The sequence below is a fragment of the Schistosoma mansoni genome, chromosome 1 (assembly GCF_000237925.1).
Source record: "Schistosoma mansoni strain Puerto Rico chromosome 1, complete genome".
Taxonomy (NCBI): Eukaryota; Metazoa; Platyhelminthes; class Trematoda; order Strigeidida; family Schistosomatidae; genus Schistosoma; species Schistosoma mansoni.
The window spans coordinates 48,066,392-48,093,934 of record NC_031495.1 but is presented as its reverse complement, the minus strand read 5'-3'; the positions used below and the strand labels follow the sequence as shown (position 1 = coordinate 48,093,934).

At 34.9% G+C, this 27,543-nt stretch overlaps 1 protein-coding gene across 1 annotated transcript in view; it reads left to right on the top strand.

The window, feature by feature from the left end:
- Smp_169380 (putative protein tyrosine phosphatase) overlaps window positions 1–27,543 on the top strand; it is a gene marked incomplete at both ends in the record, with an annotated part of 54,693 nt that overhangs the window by 21,014 nt on the left and 6,136 nt on the right. Inside the window, 8 exons of the mRNA XM_018794651.1 lie at window positions 7,469–7,631; window positions 12,725–12,946; window positions 14,940–15,367; window positions 16,763–16,983; window positions 18,364–18,691; window positions 20,772–21,186; window positions 22,380–22,603; window positions 26,707–27,072. Coding sequence (XP_018649042.1) covers window positions 7,469–7,631; window positions 12,725–12,946; window positions 14,940–15,367; window positions 16,763–16,983; window positions 18,364–18,691; window positions 20,772–21,186; window positions 22,380–22,603; window positions 26,707–27,072 — 2,367 coding nt within the window. The remainder of the gene's footprint in view (window positions 1–7,468; window positions 7,632–12,724; window positions 12,947–14,939; window positions 15,368–16,762; window positions 16,984–18,363; window positions 18,692–20,771; window positions 21,187–22,379; window positions 22,604–26,706; window positions 27,073–27,543) is intronic.

The following is a 27,543-nucleotide window of genomic DNA, read 5'->3' as shown; positions in this document are numbered from 1 at the left end:
CATACGAAAATTCAAATCCCCTTTGCGTATTCAAAAACAGTTTGTTCTCTCCTTAAACCTACCCTGGTAATATTAGCTTATTATTCAAAGTGAGTAGGTTTCAAATTGTTTTCACATTATTATTATTATTATTATTATCCTTGTCTCCTCTTATTCTCATTTCCAATCTAGTTGACCTTTTATTTTTATATATAAATGTTCTTAACAAGTATATGTGTGGTCATATTGTTCGAAATGTATTGCGCTAATATATCACATAGTTCTGATAATCTTCGTCTTCTTATTACATTATCAAAATTTATCAAAGGGACTAATTGCTTTAAAATAATATAAAAAGAAAGCTTAAAATAAGTTATGGTCATGAAAATATAGACGATTGTAAAAAATTCCTTAAAATAGATGGATTGTGGCCGAGAGTAAAATCGAGGTCTCATGTTTAGTCCATTATGGAACTCACCAACTCTATGTACTTTCATTTCAGTGTTAATGTGTCCCATCGGCACTTGATCCCAGTGCCTTTCGCCACAAACACCGACGTGTTATCCTTTATACTACGGAGTTTAATAAGCTATTCGCTCGTCCAAGGGGAGTGATGTGCGTACCATTGCAGAAACATTTTGAATTATTCTTTTATTGATATTTAGAACTGATCTTTAGTCAGTCTTTATTGACGAATACGCATATTGTACGGATATTATAGAAGCTGTTTCTGGATGCATAGATTCGGTTATTGTAGTTTATATATAGCTAATGATCCTAAAATATGAAGCCGTTATATGTGCTGCCCCTTTCAACTGATTAGATTTGATCTTGTAGATAATATAAAATAATAATTAAACTGATGCTACGTGGCCGATAGCCAACTACATGTCACTGAACAGATTCTATAATTCTGCATTGTTCCGTAATGGTTCATGCTAGGATATAGCCTCTAACTCACGGAATATATATATATATATATATATATATATATATATATAAACCTTATTTAAAGTATTTTATTTAGTGAGGGTATAACACTTTGCCTGACAGTTTCATTGGTGAATGTGGATTGTGGGACATTTCAAGTTACCTGAAGTTGAGGAGTTTGGAACAGTAGGTACTAACTTATTGGTTGAGTGGTATAATGTTCCCCACAGAACCTGGATGGTACTGTTGAGTTGGTTCAACCTAAGGCAAATCAGCTATCTAGTACTTCTTGGTTTTCAGAGTTTCTTCAGTCGCTGACAATTTATATCAGAAATCACTATCAAACATGATACTACTATTTTATAATATATAATAACATATTTTGTTCACCCTTTTTTGGTTACCTTTTTCTTTCGAATTCAGTCAGTCAGTCAGTCAGCGACAACGTAGAACGAGGCACATATATGCATCGGTCCAAGTTGCCATACCTCGTTAGCACAACAAGATGAACACAAAATTCATAGAAGTAATTAATTTAGTGGTGGTAGTATATAAAGAAAGGTTGTATATAAGGATATAGTATAGGAAGGAAGACAGATAGGAAGCAATTTTAATCTCAAGGTTTAAGGGAAGATAAAGAGTATACACACCTACGCCATTGTGATCGATTCTGAGCCATGTCACCTAGAGTCTCTAACCATTGGTTACGATAGTCACGCGGACCCCAACCAAGTAGTCTGCATCTGCCAACATGGCTCAGACTAGAAGTTAGTGACTTCAAGCACTGATGCCATGTTTTGGTTTGGCCGCCCCTAACTTTCTTCCAACCATTCCCTACACTAGTCAACATTGCGCGTCGTGGTAATCGATGTTCAGGCATACGTAACATGTGGCCCAACCATCTCAGTCGATGAAGATTCATGACCTCATCAACTGATTTACCATCATTCCCTAATACCCTGTGTCTAACCTCACTATTACTTACCCGGTTATCCCAGCAGATGCGAGCAATATTTCTAAGGCATCTTAGGTCAAATACTAGTAACCTACGAGTATCTTCTACTCTTAATGGCCATGTTTCGCAGCCGTAAAGTAGAACAGAACGAACTGCTGCGCAGTATACTCGTCCCTTAATTTATAGACGGATATCTCGTCTTCGCCATAGGTGACGTAAGTTGGCAAAAGCCAAACGAGCTTTTTGAATCTGTGCTGAGATTTCGTCAGACACCAACCCATTAGGGCTGATCAGACTTTCAAGATAAGTGAAGTTGTCGACGCGTTCGACTACTTCACTCCCTATCCTTAGTTCAGGTGTTGACGCAGGCCAGTCCTGGAGTAATAATTTACATTTGGATGGGGAGAAACGCATCCCAAACATCCTGGCATTATTACTAAGTTCTAACAGAAGACTCTGCATTTTTCCAGCGTCTTCACCAAACAGGACCATGTCATCTGCGTATTCTAAGTCGATAAGTGAACCTCCTGGTAGAAGATCAATTCCTAAAAATTCAGTCGACGAGAGTGTTATTTCCAGCAACAGGTCTATAATGAAGTTAAACAAAAATGGGGATAGTGGACAGCCTTGACGGACACCACTTGAGGTTGTAAAATCATATGACAGTTCTTACTCGACTGGTAGTGTTCGAGTAAATAGCCTTCACAAGGTTTATGTACTTCTCAGGTACACCTTTCAATGACAGACACTGCCACAGAACCTCTCGGTCTACAGAGTCAAATGCTGCTTTCAAGTCAAGAAAAACTATCATTGTCGGACGCCGATAAGCATGTCTGTGCTCTAAAACTTGACGAATGGTGAATATGTGGTCGATACAGCCACGACCAGGTCTGAAGCCAGCCTGATTTTCTCGTGTTTGCAGTTCACGAGTCTTAGTTAGGCGCCCGATAATTATTGAGGCTAGTATTTTAGATGCTATGTTAGTCAGACTAATCCCTCTATGGTTATCACAGGATGATTTTGGCCCCTTCTTATATATTGGGACAATCAGAGATTGTGACCAGTCAGATGGGATTACGTCCGTCTCCCAGATTTTAGCCAGAATATTAGTCAACCTAATCGCTAAAATTGGACCACCATATTTAAAGACCTCTGGAGCCAATCCATCTGGACCAGCTGCTCTTCCTCGTTTCAGATTACTTATAGCCTTTTGAACTTCAAGTAGGGTCGGGGGGCCTACTTCAATGTTCCATTCAGGTTTTCTGGGAATAGTGAGTAGTAGTGCAGTAGCTGAAGGCCAGCTAAACTGCTCCTTAAAGTGTTCCGCCCATCGTTCTAAACGTTTGGGTTGAGAGCAGATAAGGGTTCCGTCTTTTTCCGAGATTGTCTCACTTACACTTGACTTCTTAATTCCGGTTTCTTTTATTAGTCTGAATAGTTGTCTGGTGTTGCCTACAGCCGCTGCCTTTTCCATCTCTTTTGCTTTCGTTGCCCACCACTGCTCACGATCGTTCCTTAGGCTTTTAGTTAACCTAGATCTAATTTGTTTACGCTCTTCGTCATGTTCAGAGCCTGATGGGATGAGTTTACGCGAATCCATCAGTGAAATGGACTTAGAAGAAATCCACTGGTTTTTTGGAGCCCTATGGTTTAATAACTAATAGATGTTACTGCTGTTTCCACAGCTGTTCGTGTGTCTTTCCAAGCAGCATCTGAGTCAGTCTCATTTACAGAACTGCCTAGATGTGAACCCAGTTGTTTCTGGAATTCGCATTTGGCTTTCTCGTCCTCCAGTTTAATCCTAATGGGTCTTCTTAGTGTACTTTTCCTGCGTCCATTGAGGTGCAGACAAATGCGCGCTCGTATTAAAGCGTGATCAGAGTCTAAACAAGTATTCCAATACGAGCGACAATCTTCTATTGAGCTTCTCCGACGATAACTGATGACAATATGGTCTATTTGAGTCCATCGTTGGTTTGGTGCAGGTGGTCGCCATGTTAGACGATGTCTCTCCTTATGCTTAAAATTAGTGCTTGCTAAAAATAAACGATTGTCTGAGCATAGTTGCAACAGACGATCACTATTATCGGTTCGTTGAGCCGGAATACTAAAGCACCCACCTAAATGTCCTTCTGTTTGATTTAAGCTGCCTACCTGGGCATTAAAGTCACCCGCTACGACTACTATGTCTGAGCGCTTAGCTTTCTGAAGAAGCTCAGAGAGTTTTCTGTAAAAGTCATCTTTTACTTCATCATGGCTGCAGTCAGTGGGAGCGTAGGCAGAAACGACGAAAAGGCAACGACGTGTGTCCCTATCCTTCCGAGTTCTTACGGAGCCATTTAGCCGGACAGCACACAGGCGACTGTTAACGGGGATCCATACTAGTAGTGCCTGTCCTGCCCTTGTACTTAAGGCTATGCCTACACCTGCAAGTCCACGAGAACTAGCCAACGGGTCGCCAGATACATGGAGGGTGTATTTCGTTGGCTGTCCATTTTGGCGAGGTGAGGTCAAGTGAATGACCACACTAGGATCCTGTATGCGTGTTTCGGAGACACAGCATAAATCAATGGTACGAGATTCTAGGGTTTTAGCTAAGGAGGCCTGTTGACCGATTTGACTTAAAGTACGTACGTTGAAGGCTCCAATGTGTAGTTTGGAGCGAGGTTTTAGTAGACCTGGGACAGCGTTTCGCGCACTAGAATCGTTGTCCATGGTGACACTTGAGGAGGGAACCGGAAGAGGAAGTTTAGTGTTGAAAGTCAAGGTAGAAGGAATAGTAGGAATTGAAGAAGGAGATTGATTATGAATACAGTGGTCTTGAGTGCTGTTAGAGGTATGAGGGCAGTTATCACTTCCCGGTCGCCCACACCGTGGAAGGGTTCTTCTAGAGGTACCTGAAAAGGAAATTGGGTTAGAAGTGGTCTTAATGACCTGAGAGCGTGACCTCAGTGCCCAAGGGACAAGTGCTTGAGGTCGGTCACACATGACCTTTCTGTGGGTAGTTTTTGTGCTAGCTCCGTTCTTCAAAGGACCTTACCGCCGGAGACGGATATCCGTGGGATAAGGCGAGGTGTGCATTTTTAGGGTCGACCTTTTCTAACCCCACCCCTCCTTGTGGGAAGGCAGCATCGCTGTCATGCTGGTTGTCTGAAGGAAACACCTTACTGCTGTCACACCTCTGTACAGTCAGCAGTACGACTTCGCCTTTGGACCTTGGGATTGCTGCTTTTAGTCTCACGGCTCTTCAAACGACCTGCCTGGCATGGTAGGACCTTGAGGAGCGATTGTTCCAGCCAGTATAGCTCGATTGGCTCATCATGATAGGCAAGCCCGACCACCACGTCAAGGTAGCAGCAACGGTCGTGTTCTTTCGAATTACACATTACGGAAACGTTAAATAAGCTACTCAGTAAAAAGTGAACCCGAATTTCCCTCGACCGATTTTGACTGCATCTGTAGTGAGTGTTTGTCTATGATACTGTTACATATAGGACTATTCCTGATAATAATTCATATGATTGTATTCCATTTTATTTTGCAATCACAATGATTATTTCTGTGCACTGTATATTGTTTACTCTGTAATGTTTGTTAACGAATTAAAAGATTACTTAACTCGATAGATTTTGTTTAAATATGTAATCAAAAAATATTTTCTTTGATGATTACACAGTATAGGAGCTGATTGATGCTTGTATGATGTTGCCGTCATGACTGGCTGCTAGTAAATACAGGATTTCCTTCTATTCACTCCGGTGTAATTTACTTGATACGAGTATTTCTGCGTATGTACATTTATGTGTTTGTAAAAAGATTGTAACAAGCATTCTATATTAATATACTTGAACTGTATGCAAAAAATTAAACTGAAAAATGCTGAAGGATTTTCTTTTCCGTATAATAGATTCAGTAACACAAACTATTACAGATAAGATAGAGTTTTAGAAAAGAAAAGAACATTTGCTTCGGTATTATTTATTCGATAATTCATAGGACGACGTTGTTATATCAAAACCTTTCGATATAACTGCTGAAAAAATGAGTTTGTTTGGTTGTTTTTCCTCTCTCCATCTTCGATTTGACTTTACACTGAATTAACTGAATTTTAAAAAATGTATTGATTCCATCTGGTGTGATAGAAACCCTCCATTTTCATGACACCTATGTTATAATTAAATACTAATTATAATTTAATGCTTAGTCGGTAGTAACTAGGTTCCTGAATAACTCACAATTTAAAAGAGAGACTGTCATTTATGTTGAGACTAAAGGCTGTTACCTATTATGGGATTGAAATATGATTGTGTTGTTACACATAGTTTGATATGTTCTAACTATCATAAAGGTCAGTCCTAGGTCGAATAGCTTAGTGGTAACATCTTAAGCTGTGAAAATACGTGATTTGAGTTTGAACCCTTTGAAAATTATGAGTACGCCTTGCTGGTGAATTTCAAATATCACGAAAATTAGGCTTAGGGTATTCTACCACTTATCTTCAAGTTTATTCTCCATCTGCCGCTCCGAAAAACTTTCACGTAATTTTATCTGTGGGCACAGTGACATCGTCAAGTTTAGCTGTCTCTGGTGTCGCACTAAACCCTAGGGCTGAGGCAAAAATGGTCGATTGAGTCTCCATTAACACTCGATTATGTGCTGTTAGATTAGAAGCTTGCAGCAAAGTAATAAGAAATCGATATGAAAAACGATGTCTTTTCGTCATTCCCACCTACGCTACGACAGATTGTAGCCCGGATGCGACCAAGGATGAGTTTTACCACCAGTTAAGTGTTCTTCTACAGAAAAAGTGTTCTACAGATATTTTAACACTTGCTGGAGAATTGAACGCACAGGTCAGGCGCCTAGGCACCGAGAAGATTCGTTTGAGTAGCCAATGGATACTTGTTGGTCATATGTCAGATGATATTGTCTGTCTACTGTAACTTTGCTCAGACTACAGCCTCTTTCTGACCAACGAACTTACCATTAAATGGCTGACTGCGTTGTTTGCAAGTATCTAGAAATTAGAGAGTGTTCCGACATCGTGGAGTGAGTTTACAGTTGTCCATATCATCAAAAAGGGTCCACGTCACCTATTTACTCCCTTTGTTATTGAGGCTACTTGTAAATATTTAAGTAGTTGAAAATGTATATCACAATTTTTCGCGTGTTGTAAATATGGTTACATTGCCATTAGATATTTGTCCCTTTTTCAGATTTTTATTTCTTTATCTGTATATATATATATCATAGAATAAAGTGAGTTACCTCAAATAAGTATTGGTTGGTAAGTTTAAATCTCATCACATTTGACAGCTCTTTCACATGGTACACTGAATTACACTAATCCACTGTTATTCCCTTTAAAATTGATAGGTTTACTCAATACCTATTATGTATTGGGTGTATACAGTTTTTAATGCTTGATTATTTTTGTTATTAAAAATGATTAACTGGTATAAAGTCAGTATTTTATTTATTTCCACAGTCAGAGTGGTTATATTGATAGCGTTAATATCTTGTATAGTCTCGTCTTACATAATTTTTCTTTCATACTGTTTACTAACGATATTTTGGCATATTTCATTTTCTAACTCACAACAGATATCTATAGAAATGATTGAAACACTACTTCCGTTTACTCCAGTATTCTCAAAGCGAATTTTTAATTTGTTAGATGGTAGTAGTGGTATTCGTCTATATAAAATTTCTAATTTGCCTGCTAGTTCTCGATATCGGATTATTGTAGATGCGATTGGAACTAACAGTAAGTGATATTCACATTGTCAATAATCATTTTAGAACGTGTGTGTTCAATGTTTTTTCAACTTTAGTTTAGGAGTTTAGTTATTTTTGGGGAATCGTAAATTGCTTTTCATGGATCTCTTTTACCGCTTAGTGGACATATTTCACTATTTGTATCAATGAAAAGTTTAGAAGATCCATGGAAAACGTGAAAACCAGGAAGGAGAGGAGCTGATATAGCTTCAGATCACCAGCTGGTTGTGATCAAGATGAAACTGAAGCTAAAGAAACACTAGACAGCTGACGGAACAGCATTACAAAGGTTCAATACAGCCTTCCTTTGATATACTCACAAACTCAACCAATTCAGGATAACTCTCAGCAGCTGGTTCCAAGCCTTACAATATCTACTCAAAAAAGAGAACTAATGTGGGGAACAACAGGAAAGGGATCAAAGAAGCACTACAACAAATGAGGAGGTGCTGGGCTGCAACAATCATCATCATAAGGAATGGATCTCTATCGAAACCCCGTTTTAGATTCAAGAAAGGAAGAACGAGGGGATAGCAATAAACAACATCCGAACAAGAGCAAAGAAAGTCAAGGCACAGGATGAATACACCGAAACAAACAAGCAAGTGAAGAGGAGCATTAGAGCCGACAAGCAGAAGTACGTGGAAGAGCTAGCAATGACGGCGAAGGAAGCTGGAAGAGAAGGATATATAAGACAACTATATGACACAACAAAGGAACTGGCAGGGAAGTATTGTAAACCAGAGAGATTGATCAACGACAAAGAAGGCAAGACAATCACTGAGATTTAAGAACATAGTAACAGATGGGTAGAATACTTCGAGGAACTTTTGTATAGATCAGCTCCACTGAACCCAACGGGCATCGAAGCAGCACCTGCAGACCTTCCTATAGACGTCACTCCATCAATGATCAAAAAAATCAGGATGACCATCAGACGAATCAAGAGAGGGCAAGCAGCAGGTCCTGACAATATTCCAGCCGAAGCTCTAAAGTCAGACATAGAAGAAACTGCAAACATGCTCCATGTTCTATTAAGGAAGATTTGGGGGGATGAATAAGTGCCAACAAACTTGAAAGAAGGACACCACATCAAGATACCAAAGAAAGGAGATTTGAGCACATGTGGGAACTCAGCTATAGAGGAATCACACTATTATCAGTACCAGAAAAGGTTTTCAGCAGTGTTGCTGAACCGGATGAAAGATAAGATATAATAGACGTCCAGCTTCGAGATGAACAGGCTGGATTCCGTAAGGATGTGTCGTGCACAGACCCAATCGCGACACTATGGATCATCGTTGAACAATCAGTTGAGTGGAACTCGTCACTATACGTAAACTTCCCTGATTATGAGAAAGCATTTGACAGTATGGATAGGAGGACATTATGGGACCTTTTTTCGACACTATAGTATACCTGAGAAAATAGTCAATATCATCCGGAATTCATACGACGGACTACACTGCAAAGTGGTGCATGGAAGACAGCTGATAGATGCATTCCAAGTGAGAAGTGGAGTCAGACAAGACTGCTCCCTTTCTCTTTATCCTGGTGGTTGAATGGATTATGAAGACCTCGACATGTGAGGGGAAGCATAGAATACAATGGACAACTTGGATACAGTTAGACGATTTGGACTTCTCGGATGACCTGGGTCTTCCGTCTCATACACACGAGCAAACGCAGATGAAGAGAATGAATGTAGAATCAGCCTCTTTATCAGTAGGCCTCAACATACACAAGGGAAAAGCAAGATCTTGAAATATGACACAGAGAACACCAACCCAAACACACTTGATGGAGAAACTCTGGAAGATGTGGAAACGTTTTAGTAACCCCCAAATCTGACTCCAGTTCGATCGTATGATTGATTGTTATTAAAATATACATGTCGTCGATCCTCGTATATAGTAATCGACTTAATCCGCGTTAGTGAATAACGAAATCAAATAAACCATATACAAAAATGAATTTCGAATACGTATATTTCATACAGTCGTTGATCCAGACAAAGAAACAAAGAGAAGAGAGAAGAGCAAAATGACGCTCAGTGTAGAAGGCGTGTGAACCAACTCAATTTAATCAAGAATTAATCGATATTTATAGTGACACAAAAATGAGTTACAGACATGTGATGAATAGGATAAAAGAACTGGACACACATACGCTCATATAAAAACAGTCAAAGTTGATAAGCGAATAACTGATAAGGTCAAAATGTGATCTTAAAAGAGTGAATAAATTGGCCTGTCTGGAAGCCAGAACGAGCTATGTGGGCTTGACATAGCAACTGATATTACAACTTTCATGTACCTGGACAGCATTATCGATGGACAAAGAGGATCTAATGTAGATGTAAAGGCAAGGATTGGTAATGCAAGGGCGGCATTCATTTAGTTGGAGAACATATGAAACTCAAAACAACTGTCAGTCAACTTCGAATTCAGAATTTTCAATACGAACGTCAATGCAGTCCTACTGTACGGAGATGAAACTTAGAGAACTCCTACAACCATCTTCAGAAAGGTAAGGGCACTTGTGAATAGTTGTCTACGCAATATACTGAATGTCTGTTGACCGAACACCATCAGCAGAAAGTTACTATAGCAGAGGATAAACGAGCTTTGAACTGAAGAAGAAACTAGGGAAAGACGCTCAGGGTGGATAGGAAACACATTGTGGGAACCATCAAATTGCATCACGAGTCAAGCCGTAGCTTGGAATCCTCAAGGGTAAGGGAAAAGAGGCAGAACGAACAACACTTTGTCCCGAAAACCAGAGGCAGATGTCAAAGGAATAGATAACACTTAAAAAGACTGGAGAGAACCCAGGACAGTGTATGTTGGAAACTTCTGGTCGGTGACCTATGCTCTTCGGGAGTAGCAGATGAAATTAAGTAAAGACCAGCTTCTTATTGACCAAACCTTAATGCTTACAGAATTTTATCGGCCAGGTTTACAACAGAGCTTTTAAATGACCGCCCAGATATCACTGCACATTTTTTTATGTGCGGGGTATCTTAGAGATTCTTACAGGAGTTATAAAAAACTTAGTTGGTCTAATAATAATGTGGGTTCCAGTTGTCTTTTAAGTATCAGATATACTTTGCTAATGAGTTCAGAACGAAACAAAATCCCTGATAACCTTATCAATTGCCCTTAATATTTTATGGAGTAATAGTAAGGAATCCACCGATATAGACAATTATACAGACGTTGGATGACCATTTTGTTACAACAACAAGCTAATCTCTAACGATGTTAGAGTTATGGGAGCAGTTGTCACTTCTTCGTTGTACATATCGTGGACTTGTTAGCTCTATAATAGTTAAGGCCCTACCAGTGGCGAAAAAACCTGTAAGACAAGGTAAGAATTACTACTTTTCTGACTGATCTTTTTGTAATTACCACCTTTCGTTATGAGGAGGTAGCATCGTTACAGATGCAAGATATTTGGAAGGAACTCTTTATTATCGTGACACCTTGGTTCAGTCGGCAGTACAAATTCATCATTGAACCATGAGTATCGTGCTTTTAGTCATATAGCTCTTCGGCTGACCAACTTTGCTATGGCAGAACCTAACAGAAAATATTTTCAATCCAATATAGTTCAGTCGGTTTATCGTAATATACAATCTCGACCATCATTTTTAGGCAGCAGTTATAGTGTCGAGAATAACAAGACAGGATAATTGTTTAATGTCAATATAAAATATTACAGGAAACCTTGTTTGATTGATGTTAGACAAAAATTAACAAGAATGTATGTTTTCACAGTTGATATCATAAGTCGGTCACCATTGGAAACCTAGGTGCTGCACTAGAGACCATTTCATCCTAGTATGGTGCTCAACATTACGCATTCATGATCCCGCGCATGAACACTTAACCGCTAGACCCTTGAGCCTACAAATAATGGTGTTAATGTCTAATTTCAATCTAGCTTAGATCGATTCATGATTCCTACTGTGAAAATACTACAGTCTTCACAAATTCGCATTCTGATAAGAATATATATATTCTATAAAATAAAAGCAAATGCGAAATGTAAATTGGTAATTTACAGAACTTATTTCTAAGTATTTTTGTATACTTTAAAAGGTTATCAGTATCGTAATGGTTGATAAATTCTAACTTCATCCTATCTCACTTGATAATGAATTTCTTTACAGTACAGTTTTTCATATAGATGCTATGACTGAAATAAGTTGAAAGAATAGTTTACTAGATACAATATGTGTGTAAATACCTTTCTGAATATACGTAAATTCTAACATTTTTATGACTAAGTTGAAACAATTTCCAGTCGTACAACTCTTTAAAAATTAAGAATGATAGAAATAAAATTATAGAATTCAGGAAAGATTAGAATTTGATATGTAGACTTGTACAAATCTGATATCGGATTACAGGGGATTGGTTTTCTATATTCATTCTATTAAATCCAGCACGAATTTTGTTGAAAGGTACACAAATAATACAAGAAATACAGAAAATCAGTGTAGTTCTGGAGTATTCAGAGAAACTTGTGATGAAATAAAGTAATTGACTTCATTTTAAAGAGGTACATTTTACAGGAAGTTTCACATAATCAGCCTAAAATTTATATATTATTGAGAATCATTTGATGTCACTGATTTGAAAAAAAATCATCTAAGCGGCTTCAATGGGTTCAAAATGTACTTATCTTGGTGAGACGTTTATAGGATTATCTTTGAAGGAGTAGAGTGCTGTGTATTCTGCCACAATCTCTCATTATCAGGGATATGAAAATCTCGGCCAATAAGTTTGAGGTAGACTTCTCAGTTAATTTCGTTGCTGCATACACTTATCGTATATGGAAAGTATGTATTACTTTAGAGACTTCCTTATCCTGGTAGTATAGTTTCCCAAGTAAGTTTATTCATATCACAAACCTTCGGAATAAGTTATTGGAATGGATATGGTCATACTATAAAATTCTATAGTTTAACTGAGTTTCAGTTAAGTTTTAATCTATGGAAATGATTTACCATTCACTTTTAATTTGTGGTTACCATTTTTAAATTAGACTTTTTTGAAATATAATCCATCCTTTCAGACACATCAGTTGGATCTTCGTTTTTGAATGCATGGACAAGTCCTGCTCCATTCCAAAATTCAAGAAATTTTTCCTTTAATCCAGTAGTTCCAGTATTCAATGGTTCATTATTAGTGAATGTAAAATTTCCAACATTTAGTGGTTATGAAGGTGGTCCACTGAATGGTTTCTATATTGTTGTTGAGAAAAGTTCAAATACTAATCGTAAACGACGTTCAGTTTGTGAGTTTTATTTTGTGTGTGTATTTGCTCAATGTTTCTCGTGAATATATTTCATGTTATGATTATTTCAAATCAAGATAGATCTCTCCTTCAATACATAGTTTAAATCTCCCAGTATGATACATTCCAACTGGTACTAATCAATGAATGTACCCCACTTTCTTTTTATTTTTTAATTTGAATGATTTATTCATAACTAGTTTATCTTATATCTTTACTGAATTCCTTCTATTTCTACTGAATTTTCCTCTTTGCCCAGAATATCAGTGAGTTTGTATTCTCACAGTTGAATCCACGAGTCGTTCTAAACTAGATCACCATTAAAAAGCTGGAAGCGCTGGACAGCCGTTCCTCCCTAGTATGAGACTTCTCAGAAGCGCCCATCTTTGGTCCCACACTCGGGTCTCGAACCCAGGGACTTCAGGTTTGCGCAGTTGTGCACTACTGAGGAGTCCCATACAAGAACGAAACAGCCGTCTAGAGCTTCCAGGTTTTCAATTGTAGTCTAGCTTGGATCGACTCGTGAATCCAACTGTTAAAATACTACAACCTCCACGAATCCACATATCAATACGAATTATTATTTCTTTCATTCTATGTCTATTCTGATCATTATTTTTACAATTTCCTTTAACTTATAAGCTTATTCAAGTTAACATTGAATATCAGTCATCTCAACATTAGGAATTATATTTTATATTACAAACTATTCTAAATTCACAAGTAATATTATTCAACAATGTACTTTGTACTTTTGAGATTTTTACATTGGATATCATGACTGTAGAACCTGAATAGAAATTCATTGGAAAGAATATTCTTTGTTCGTATATTTGTGTTTTAATATGAAGGGCGGGGGCATTTAAACAGTCAGAATTATTTCCAAATTCATTTAATTATTCATTTTGTATTGTTTGTGTTAATTTCCTATTGATGTTCATGACCTCAATTGATAAATGGTGGCTCGCAGAGTGATTCAGGACACAGTTTTTTTTCTATTTTGGATTGATCAGTTAGATGTACCTGCATCCCAGAGTTGAAGTTCACTCCGGGACATACAGCTGATTATTTTCAGATTTATGTAATTATATTTTAACCGTGAATATTTCTAATTTTGAATAAAGCAAATGCAACAATTGATTCATTATACTTCGTGGTTTCTCATCAGCTGCTAACAAACATATTTTTATTAAATTGTATCTGTGAAATATGATTTAATATGAAACTTTATTTATTTATTTATTTATTTGAACATATAAATATTGGTACAAAGGGGCACCAGATATATATGCGCCACATAAGTCACTTGATTTGTGTGGGCTGTGATACTGCCCGGGTGCCCAAAGAGAAGCAGGTGGTTTTCTTAGGGGACCACACCCCGAGCCTTCGACCTAAGGGTCTGATTCACAAGGCAGTGGAGCATCGTGAGGATATGCAGTCCCATGGTAGCCGGTGACCAACGATTGATTCATACGCCATTTGCTCCCTCAGGATATTGGAGCCCATGTGCACCATTGGTTTGGAATCAGAATTTTCAAACTCTTCCAGGTGAACTCGCCGTGTCCACCGACCCGGTTAAAGCGCCGAACAATTGATATTGATTACGAAAAAATACCTAGAATAACAAAGATTATCAATAATAACTCGGTATAATCAGATGTGAGGTCAATCGGAGATGAAATTTAAAAACATTGGAGACTAAAGTCTAGAGATTGATAACATTTTAAGCTTACTTAAGTTCCGGATTACTTGGAAATAGATATATATGACATGGAGTGATGAGGTGTTAATTGTCTGGAATTTGTAATTGATAGTATGGGTTACGTAATCACCATAAAATTAGGTGAATGAAAAGGCAGATGAATCAAAGAATAATTTTAGCTTACATGAAATAATAATTATTGTAGTTAGATTTCATTATTTCATGGAATGACGTCTTCTTTTTATTTTATTCTACTTTTCTCTCAAAACAAAATAAAAACCCAAATATTAGTGAATCAAACACAACTTGGTTTATCAAATAATGCTAACATTGTTTATTATTCCAATGTTAGTAATCCATCAGAGATTATTATCATAGGATCTGGTCAAGTGTTTGATGTTTCAAATTTATCGATTGGCAAAATTGGTTATTCAAATCCATTATTGGAACCAAATCGTACTTATACAGTTTATGCAATTATTCAAAGTGAAGTGGACGGATCAAGTGAAATTGTACGTTCACCTTCAGTAGTATTTTTAACCGGTAGTAATAGTAGTAGTAATATTGATGGGAGTTCAATTATTCCAACATCTTCAATCAAAAACAATCAAACTGATTCCAATAATACACTTGCAATCGTTTTAGGAATTCTGTTAGCTCTTGTTCTCTTAGCTTTGATTGGATTCATCATTTATTATATTTGTCGAAAGAAACGTCAGGTTAGTTAATGTTTTCTTTAAATGTATAAGGTCATTTTGTATCTAGTTCTGTTTTTATATAATAGTATAACTGTCAACAATTGTGTAGTTATATTAGTTTATCATTGAGTGGAATTTTTAGAGGTGATTCAATTACGAATTGCTGAGTGTCACATCCAGAGAAGTTTTCAATCAGTTATTTAAAATTCGACTGATACCAAACAGGACTAATTAAACACTGAATAGTATTTAACAATCTCATGTTGGTGATCAAATTCTATAAATAAATGTGAATGGTATAGGTTCACATTTTAAAATGAGAAATGGTTTGACAAGTGTCAGAATATGCTTTTTTACCTGGTTTGATGAAGCTCAACGATGGACGAAATTGTAAATTGTTCATCTTACTTCGAAATATAGATCAATCACACTGTTAGACTCATAAGGATAATTTTGTTTATAGATATGCTAATTTATCATTAGTGTCGGTCGTGAAACACTTGTTATCAATGACAGTAGATAATCGTTTTGGTATATTGTAAATTGATTAGAATTATACCATTCAATGTCCATCCTGTGGTCTTAATGGTTAGAGGTTCTCTGCAACACCTGGAGGTCTTGGATTCAGTTCTGATTGGGTCGTGAGTGTGGTATATGCTACTTGTGTTGACAGATATAAGTAGTATGTAACCAATCAGAAGTGGAATGCCTGGCAGCCGAAGGTTGAGAAGATTCAATTGAAGTGGAAAGTAAATGTAATAACAACAGAATTAAAAGAATCATGAAGCATGGTAAAGGACAACTGATGTAGGATGGGCAAACAATGTATTTAATGTATGGTTTTCATATTTTATGAAAGCACTCTGTAATTGTGCACTGAACACCCCACCAGAGTATTCGTCCACTACAGAGAGTATTCACTGCCATAGAATTATATATTAGGACGAAACAGCTGTTTAGTGCTTTTTGGTTTTCAATCGTACCGCGAATAAGTTATTTCCATGACTAATACTATCTACAAATTATATTTAACTATTTTTCAGACTAACTTCAGATTCACAAAAAATATCATTTTGAAGGTAATTTCAATTATGAACTAGTGTGTCAGCTGAGGCAATAGATTGAAATCTAACCAATTAATCAGTTCTTTAGTCTTAAATTATAATATAACAATAGTACGAAATTAATTCACTGTCAAAATTTGTTTGAACATCATTGCATATATATCATAAATCAACCGATGTTTATAATCAGGATTACTGAGTGTTTTTCACTTTGTCGCCTGAACGAATTGTGATAATGCAGCAAGGTTCACATATCTAATAAGTTTATTAAAAGAGTATAATTATGATAATATTTCTCCTCATTTTTACTTCCTGTCTTATTTCCTTTTCCTGAAATGTTTTCTTTTATCAGTCTGGTCAATATGTATTCCGAAATTATTCAAAAGATTTAAATGTATCCTTTGAGAAAAAACCTTGTTTATTACCTGATTCTTATGCTTGGTGGAGTGTACCTCGAGAATTAGGTGAACCACGATATTTGATCATTGATCCAGAATATGGACCTACAAGTACATTGGTTGGAACATGGTCTTTGAATGAATTATTAAAAACATTTTCACGTGAATATTCAAGGTATACAGTGTTATGAATGTTAAAATGGTTTGTTTTATTCTGTATACACTGGATTACATTTTGTTATATAATATTTTTACTAAGGTATATTGTTTTCACAAATTTATTCTTTCACTTCGGATTACTCCATAGTTAATTCGTAATGAAAATTTACTTCTAAATTGAACAAAAATCTTTTTAAATTGATATCCTATTGATGTTAGTGATTAAGAGATGATACCCAGTTATTATGTAAGTATGTCTATCAATGATCTGATTATTTATATTGGAATTGTATGAAATAAAATTTGTACAATGAATTTGTCTGTATTTTGGTTAGTATAATACTGTATTTATTTAGTCAGTAGTGTAGTTTTGAAATGAATCCAAGCTATTTTAAACATTTTTAGTCATTGATTATAAGTCAATTCACTTTTATAAGTTCTTATGGGCATTTATATGATGTAAAGTATTCAACGAGTCACAAAGAAACATGGATCAAAATTTATTGTTGAAAAACTTCCGACTCTGTAAATAACAATTTAAAACATTTATTTTTCTAATGTGACCATCTTGTGTTAAACTTAGTTTTAAATGACTATTTTTTTTGTTTTCCTTTTAATTACTTCATCTACAATTGTTTTATCTGCATTCACACAGTTCAACTCTGGTAAAGAGTTCAATATGGTTTTTTATAATCGAAAAAATAAATGTTTAAGTGTAGTATATATTACGTTTTATGTTCATGTGAACAATAGCTATCCTGGTGGGCGGCCTATTCTCTTCCACGAAGAGTATTAGGCGTCTGTAAGTAAGTAAACGATAGCTATCAACTCCAATAACTTTTTATGTTGATTTCGCAGTACAAAGAAGTGAAATTATTTCGTAATTTCAGGAAAAAAAGTGTAATCAATCAGTGGATATTCTTATTGTTCACCAAATTATTTATTTAGTGAAATGACTACTTATATACCTGACGCTACTCAAAAGGATATTTGTAAGTAGTGTGTAGCGGAACGCGATGTTGAAGTTACAACAATTGTTGGATAGAATGGAGAATTCCAATCAATCGAAAGCATGGCGTTGGTAGAACACTTGGAAGCCAGTCGAGAAGACAGTACAGATTGCAGATGGATGCAAATGGACGATTGAAGGCTATATATATATATATAATTTTAATACTTTGTAACTTTGCTCAGTAAACACACATCCCTCCCATCTGCTGTCGTGTTTTACACTAGTACTCAGCAAAAAACTTGGCCATTTCTTCCGATCATCAAATTTCTATGGATAAGTAAATGTAGAACCTAATAAGGATTTATAGTAGACATTATTCATTTTCCACAATGTTTTTTGAAATACACCATTTAAATTTTTCTGTTTATTTTTTCTCGTCCAAAGTATTCCATTAGGTGTGAAATTTTCTCAATCCATTGGTAATTTAAAAATGAATCTATCAAAAAATCATAGTCATTCAAGTCTACCTTATGATCATAATCGTGTTAAATTGAACCAGTTAAATGATTCTTCTGAAACTGATTATATTAATGCCAGTTTTATTGATGGTTATATGCGTAGACGTGCTTACATTGCAGCACAAAGTCCATTTGATATGCTCACTATACAAGATTTTTGGCTAATGATATTTCAATGTAACATTGCACAAATTGTAATGCTTACCAATACCATTGAAGATTCAACACTTAAATGTTGTCAATATTGGCCTGAAGTAAGTGAAAAAAAGTTTTATTCTATATTTTTTTCTTTTAGTTTTATGTTTGTAATTTGTTTTGATTCTAATTACTTTCTAAATAGTTCCCCATTTTGACTTTGGGTATTTGGAGTGTATCATAATATGAGAAGTTACCATTGAGCTAGCTGTTCGAATTGTGACTGACCTGTTGAACTGAGGTATTCGCACTTATTGATCACTGATTAATGGCAATTTTCATGTTTATTTGATATTTTGTACTAGGCGAGTTCAATCATTGAAGTGACTCTAGATATGCCTTGCTGTTTACCGCCGTCTAACATGAAACCCAGGTCCAGCGTTTGTTGCCAACTACCTCTAACAACCTAATGCCAAAATAATATGTACGCAATATTGAATCACTTAGACTAGTAATCACCAGATGATACCATAACAGAGAAATACTACGTACATGTATAAATGTGTAATTTATTATGTAGATCAGTTTGATAGATAGCTAAGTGATGATTCTGGACAAAATCACATGAATAAAACAATCGCTTTCATAAGTAAATACTTGAAAGTAAATTAGCCAAGAGAATTTATTACTTAATCCTAGAAAAACTAGCGCACATAGAAACTATTCAATAAAAAATAAACGCGATGCAAAAAGTTATTTAAAACACCAACACCAACTAAATTTTGTAGTCATTAGTGCTGATGTGGATTTCGTGAATTCCTACTAGGAATTCAGAATTTGTTTAGTTGGAAACGGAATAGAGTAGTTCATCGATGATACTGAGTGAAAATTACCCTGTATAATTAGGTGGGGGAATTATGCCACAACTGGCACTGGGAAATGGTTGAGTAGTTTCGCGAACTGATTGGAGTATCAAATGTTGACCATGTTGTAAAGACTAAGTTTTTGAAGATTAGGCTTTCATCACCTCAAAGGTTCTACGTTCGGTCCCTGCTAGCGTCGTGTATGTACACCGCCGACGAGTCCCACACTGAGAAAACATAGCTGTTCAACTAAGGTCATTCTGTGATTTGAACATTAAAAATCAACAATCTCCACATTTCCTATACATTAAAAGTAACTAAAGTTGTATTGAATAGAATATTTCCATCGGGATATTAAAAATGTAGGTTGAACGGAAAAATATTTTTATTTTCACTGAGCTCTTTGATATTGTTCTACACTACTGACTTTCGTATCGATGTGGAGCCGTAGTTTATATTCCATATGGTATTGTGTTTGGTCTCTGGTTATAAATATCCAGTTAGAATGAAGCACTTTTTTAGTTCTCTCTTGATTTTCAATACTTCTCTAAATGACGTCTGTTTATGTTATAGATGACCTTTATATTGTTCAAAATGCTGCATAAAACCATCCTAACTAAATTCATTCACATTTATGTAGTTTGGTTCTCGCTGGTCATTTTGTTTTCTCATTATTTTTTGGATCTTAAAAGAATAATTAAGATTGTTGACATTTTATCTCTTTTTTTTACAACTTACGCCTTGTTTTTTATGTTATTGTTCGTAAAGTAAGTGTTGTAACGTGTGCAGTGCATGCACTGTTGATATATGAACGTGCTGATTCCCTCCAATGAGAGAAGAGTGAATTATCGGTCGAAGCAATAGTACACAAAAGCTGTATGAGCAGTCTTGAGTACTTGTCGGTCCTTCTATCTGCCTAGCCCAGCCAATTAAGTCCAGAACACCAATAACAGTCTCGGCAATACGAATCATTATTCTCAAACATACTCGGTTTATATACCAAACAAACTGACCACAACGTACCATAAAATATAAAATAACATTTGTACAAGATTTGGCCAAATGTGGCTGTGAATAGGGGAAACAGTAATCAATAGACTGAGGATAACTAAAGAATGGTAAATCGTATTATAATACTCTATGAGTCAAAATAAAGCTTATAATAAGAGGGGCACGAACATGAATAGGTTAGTTAATTAACAACTATACAATAGGAAATATACATATCATATTAGTCCATAAACGGTTCTCAAATTTACCATCTATAATTCTCCATGGGATACAACAGTAAGTTAACTTCTGTTTTCTTTTTTTTTCTATATAATTCTCATTATAGATGCCAACACGATCTAACACTAATCAATTAGATTCAAAGTCAACGAGTCAATATTTTGGTAATATCATGGTGGAAATAATTAATCGAATCGATTATCCTCATTTTACTGTAAGATACTTTATTGTAACAGAATTATCATCGAATATAAGTCAACGAGTTATACATTATCAGTTTTATAGTTGGATAACCCCTGATTATGTTCAGAATATATCACCTTGTTTTAAAAATGTTGATAATACAGTTGAGAATGATCGTAAAATGAATGAGAATTTATTGAAAAATTCACAAGACTTATTTTGTCATACATCAACTTATGGAACAATATTTAATCGATTAAATTTTATAGAATTTTATTATCGTGTTAAAACAGCTACTTGTCCAGAAGATGGTCCACTTCTTGTTCATTGTTCTACAGGTTTGTAATGTTATCATAAATATAACTGAATAATTTAAATTTTCATATAAGTTACATGCTTTTTTGATGTTGACCGTTCTAATTACTAAATGGTTTTTACAATCTTTCTGATTATCTACTGAAATCCTTCAGTAATATGTACTTGCTATTTTTCTTGTAGTACTGTACTGTGGTACTGTGTAATGCATAATTTATTGATACTCCGTGAGTACTTTAAATAGACTTTTAGAAATCAGTAACTGAATGAAAGTATTGAGAATTAGTGTTAAATTTTTGAGTGAAAAATATATATTCAATACTACTTAAATTTCAGTATCGGTTTTTGGAATTGTAAATATTTATCAACTGAAATGGTTAAGACATATGTTGTAACGTGTGCTTAGTCAGTGCCTAATCTGATTCACATTAGATGATATAGAGGTAGTCTGACTAAGACATAACATCAATGCATTAGGCGATTGCCTATTGAAGTGAACTTTGTTGAAAAGTGCGGAACACCGGGTCAAGTAGGTGCCTTAAAATTTTAGTCGATCTTTAGTGAATTCAAATGACATGTAAACTATTGCAACATGAACTGATTCATGTTTCTGATAGGTTTTACATTGTTGGTGACGGACTAACTAACTGGTGGTTTTTTGTTTTTTTGTTTTTGCGAGTAACGAACAGTATGATTTATTGACAACCTATCTGAGTTTCGTAATCGTCAGTCTACAATTTTAAAGTTACTCTTTATTAAGTATCATTAGGATGTATAATAGAAGAAAAATGAACGTACAATAGGTATTGTTAAACAAATAGATTACTGAGTACTGTAACCAATAGTATGTTTTTTATTTCATGCTGGTGATCAAATGTTATCAGTCAAGTTTGTAATGTGATTACTAAGCTAAGCAACTGCACATTATTGTTCCCCCCTTTTTAGTCTCCACATAGTTGAAAGTAGTGATAAGAATCTATGGATTAGAATAAAAGTATTTTTCTCAGGATCACATATGTGCTCTGTTGATGAGTCTCGGTCAGGACGAAACCTACATCTAGAATTTCATATTGATTAACTCTCTCTGACAACAGTTACCGTTAGTTTTTCGACCAAAAAAATGTTGATTCGTAATAAATGATTAAAATAATTCCATTTTCTAAAAAAGTACTTTATTTAAACTGTTTTTTTCTTACCATTCATTTATTTTAATTAGGTTTATCTCGTACAGGATTGTATATAGCATTTGATTTATTACTACAACAGGTTACACATGAACGTGTTGTCAATGTGGCAAAATTTTGTTCATCATTATGTAAAGCTCGTTCGAATATAATTCATTCAATGAGACAATTCACTTTATTATATGATTTATTATTTGAAGTTATATTAGGTGGTCATTGTATTGTCGACTTGGATGTATATAGTACTTATAAAATGGTAAGTAGTAGTCCGTCGCATTATCATATAGATTTTTAATTCATTCTTTAATATTAACAATTTTTTTTTGCTACTGGATAATGAATATTTTAAAATCTATGGAGTTTTATAATTATCTTGATGCTTGATCTTATTTTCGTATCGTTAATTAGTAAGGGTTTAAATTATCCTATAATTAGCATTCACTTTTTAATACCATTTGGTCTTTGCTGGTGTATGTACATCTCATGTGTTTTGCTCTGTTCGGGAGGATTCAAACTATTGTCAATATCGACAAGAACATTTTAATTTTTGGAATCAGTAGCTTAGAGAATCACACGTTGGCTTCTGAAACAAAAAATTCAAGGTACATCCATCCATCTGACGACTTCTAGATAGGACGAAACGCGAGTCCTGATTTCCATTACTAGCCATAATCCATTTAGTCTAATAGTGTTCATTGTATGTATCGTCAAGAAGTGTAACATTTTTGCTAATTGTTTATTACTTCCAAAATTTTCTAACGTGTTCAAATAGAAAAGAATCTTAAAGAAACCACGTGTAAATTTACGAAGGATAAAAAACACTTGTACATCAATGTGAATTAGATTTATATTCAGTAATTGTTGTTTCTTACAGAATTTGATACGTTTAGTGCTAATTTATTGTTTATAATTAGAAGAGAGGAAGTAACGTTGAATGTTAAATCTCTAAGGTTTATCACTGACAATTAGAACATGTGGTGCTATCCAGCGTTAGATTTAATGGCTAAAACTTTTTGATAAAAACTTTGTCTTGAATCAGAAACTGTAAATACTACTTTAAATATAATTAATTTATTGTAAATGTAGGTTATGTCCTTATGCCTGATTAATTATATTACGTGCTGCGACAGCCAATTGGAGGCACCGACTTATAAGATCAGACTAACGACACATAAACCTGTACGAGCAGCCTAATAGAAAGATTATAATACCAGATTGCGTAATGTGAATAATAACAATAAAAGACTATGTTCGCAAACAAAAAGCCTTGTAAACTTAATAAGTTAGCAACGGATTATAGTGTGAATATTGTAAGATGATTAAAATGTTCTTGTTACGATAATCAAAGGTAATAGAGAGATTAAATGAAATGAAGCGATATCAAAAACAATTATGAAATTTTTAACTGCTTTCTTTTCACCCTTGTCGAACCACACTGGAGCATGTTCTTGTATCCGAGTTGAAAGCGAGCACTGGTTAAGGCCTATGTACCTTGCTTCACAAGACCAGGTGAACTGGTAGATGCACATTGAGACGACCAGAAGAGGAAGTGATTGTTAGTCGCAGCTTTGCTGTATATAAAGTTCTTTTTATCGCTGCTGTTATCTAATTTATAGTTACATCAGAAGTTCGGACATAAGAAGATATTTCTTTGAAACGGAATTACTGGGTTCTGTGTTCCAACTTCTTTACATATTCTTCTCTATGAAGCGGCTTGTATAGCCGTTTTCAGCCAGTTTTTCTGAGGAATGCAAGTTGCTCATCAATGTATTCAGTACTGCACATCTGATGTATTCGGTAACACGAAGAGTGAATTAGATTTCCCTTTCTGCTTAGTGGAACCCAGTCATAGAAAATGGTCAGCTGGCCGTTCCATGTTTGTTTTTTGTAAATGAACCTTTTTACTGATCCATCACTCGTTCTTGTCAGACGCAAATATAGCAGAGATTAAATGACCCAACTCATGTTCTAACTCGAAATCTATGGAAGGATGGCGCGTATTGAAAGAATGTAAAATATCTACTTAGTTAATATTCTCGTCACAAATGACAAACGTGTCATCGATATATCTTTTGGATAGATTAAGTCAATTGATGGTCAAACTAAGTTGGCTATTTTCCAGCTTATACATGAAACAATCTACAATGTTATTACCTGCACCTTCCTTTATTACCAAGGTAGATCTAACTTAAGTATAAACTGTTCTTTTCTTTAAAAGAAGGATAACGTTTGTTTGGATTGTCATCGGACTAATACCTCAACAAATCGATATCAATTATCGCTTGATCAATCGTATACATAGCTTGTTTTCAGATTAGTACAATTTAAGTATAGCAACAGATAAAGATGAATATTTATCATCTGCTGTTGCTAGATTTTTTTCGTATTATATTTGTTTTGGCAACTGTTTTAATTTTAATGCTTAACCAGCCCTTATTGGCTTACATCACACCTCTCTATATATGTGTGTCGACACGGACATATAAACTGGTAAGCATACTAGGATTTGACTCCACTGTTTGTATATTGCTTAGTGAAAGATAACTATCATACCTTCTTCCATTGACTACAAGTTTTCTGTATAGTAGAAGTTCAGTACAGAATGCTGTATGAGTTAGAAATATTCCGAAGCATTTCATGTTATAAAATCTCAGAAGAGTTGAATGGGAAAGAAATTCCTAAGAGTCAATGAAATAAAGCGATTACGTAATAAAATGTGTATAGGTTAAAAATCTCCTGCTGACTTTCTGCGATGTTTATTTTCATTCTTAATTGTTTATTTGTTGTTCAATATTTATACATAAACAACAATTCTCAAATGGTATACATTCGGCAATATGGTCAATGGTTCTGTTCTACTTTTCATTTGTGTTAATTTCCTCTCACTGTGTTGATAAAATGTTAGAAACTGGACCACTGCAAGTTTCTGTTTGAAACCCATATTATATATTACGTAACATTCAGTGGTTTTATCTTCTGGTAATTATTTAGTTGAATATGAAATGGTCGTGTTACGAACAACGTCAGTTCAGTCACTATGTCTGTGAAATATAGCCGGTAAGAGTAAAGGATATTCGTAGGCCACTAGTATTCGATCATAGATGTATCCGAAGTATTGCTCGTATATCTTGGGACCACCGAGTAAAGCATGCAGTTGTTAGGAAACGGGTACTAGGTAAGGATGGCAAATCAATTGATGAAGTAGTAAAAGTTCATCATTTGAGATAGCTGGGACACGTGTTACGTATGCCCAACCACCAACTGCCCTGACGAACAATGTTTTATGGTATAGGAGTAGGTTGGAAGAAAGCTAGGGGTGGCCAGAGCAAAACATTGCACAAATCCATGAAGTCACTAACAAGTGGACTGGGCCATGCTGGTTGGTGTAGACTACCTGGTTGGGATCCGCAAGATGATAGCAATCGATGGTTAGAGACCTTGAATGACATGGCACAAAATCGTTTGCAATGGTGTAGGTGTATCCTTATTTTATGTTCTCCCACATTCTAATCTTCTGAATTCTTCATATCCCTTTGTTTTTTCTGTTTTCAAATTTATTTCACCGGAATATACTCCTTGAATAACATCCTCAAACCCTATTCTTTTGGAATACTATTTATACTTTTACTACTTCTACCACTATGGGATTTGAATCGACAATTGTATCTCTGTGCTAATGTGATATGGCAACTTAAACTGATGTACTTACGTAAGAAGTTCTATATTGTCGCTGACTGACTGACTATCCAGACAGATGCGATTACTGCGATAATTTCATTAGAAATATAGATTGAATAAAGTGCTCAAATTTTTTCCATTTAGGCTCTTCATTATAATAGGTCCCGGGTGGATCTTTTAAACTTAGCAAACTGATTATGATTGTCATTCATTTCTTTAGTCAATTGTGATATCTTGGTTAACACCCCAATTAGTTTAGCCAATGATTTTTGATAAGTTCTTATAAACATAAATTTAAGCTGATATTGTAGTGGTCTTAACACAATTTTAGTATGATTTTTATCAGTTATTGATGTTGCCTAGAAAAACATTGAAGACAAAGGTGTATTGAACAACTACTGTTTATGTAATGACGCTTATCCACAATCTTGTCAGAGACCAACCTTTGAAGCTTTCAAATGTCTTAGAAAGTAAGATATTTAATGACGCTCTAGTTGACATCAACTTGTCTGGTTTCCAACGCCATAAATTATGTACTCTTGAAATCATTTTTTCTATCCTTTAAACGTGTGAGTTTGTTTTATAATTTTTGTCATAAAACTTTTTTTTTAAAAACACTTTCATTGAAAATTCGTTCATATAATAAATGTTAAATAAACTTTTATTAAAATCACTTTTTAGTTATGTCATAAGAATACAAAAATTAATCGATCTTATTTATGGGAACAATGGTCTGTGTTACATTTATACACACCATTATTTGATACAAATAAAGAATTACAAGTTGCTTTAAATTCTTTAAACTTACACAAAAATCGTTACCCTGAAATCATTGATTTACTTCCATCTGAACGTTGGCGTGTTCGGTTACATCGTACGACGACAACAACAACCACAAATAATAATAATAATAATAATTTGCAAACTTCAAATTATATTAATGCTCTTTATTTGGATGGTGCAAGTCTATTAGATGATATTATTTTAACACAAACTCCTTTAAAAAATACAATAGATGAGTTTTGGTTTATGGTTGAAGAAGAACAAGTAAGCAAATAAGAACTTTTCAGAATATTTCTTTACTGTTTGTTTTTATAAATAAATAATTCATTGTAAAATTACTATTTTTTTTTTTGGAAAGAGAAAGTTTTAACTTTTTAAAGGAATCCAAATAAAACTTGACAACGTTTTTTTCTTACAGAAGTTGATTTCCTGACAAGTTAATAGCTAGAGGAAGACTATAAAGATAATGTTTTGGTCCATTAATTTATTTACATCGATAAATAGCATAAAAATTTTAAAAAATCAACAAAATGGCTAAGAATAAAGACGTTAGAAAATAACGGAATGTATAGTCAATAACTGATCCTAGAATTAGAACAATACAATATAAGCGAACAGTATTGTTTTGAATTAGATCGACATCAGGTTCTATTCCTACATACTTGAATGTTTATGTTGGTATGTACAGTTACATAACACTATATTGTATTTTCATAGTTGAAAGCGTGAGTCAAT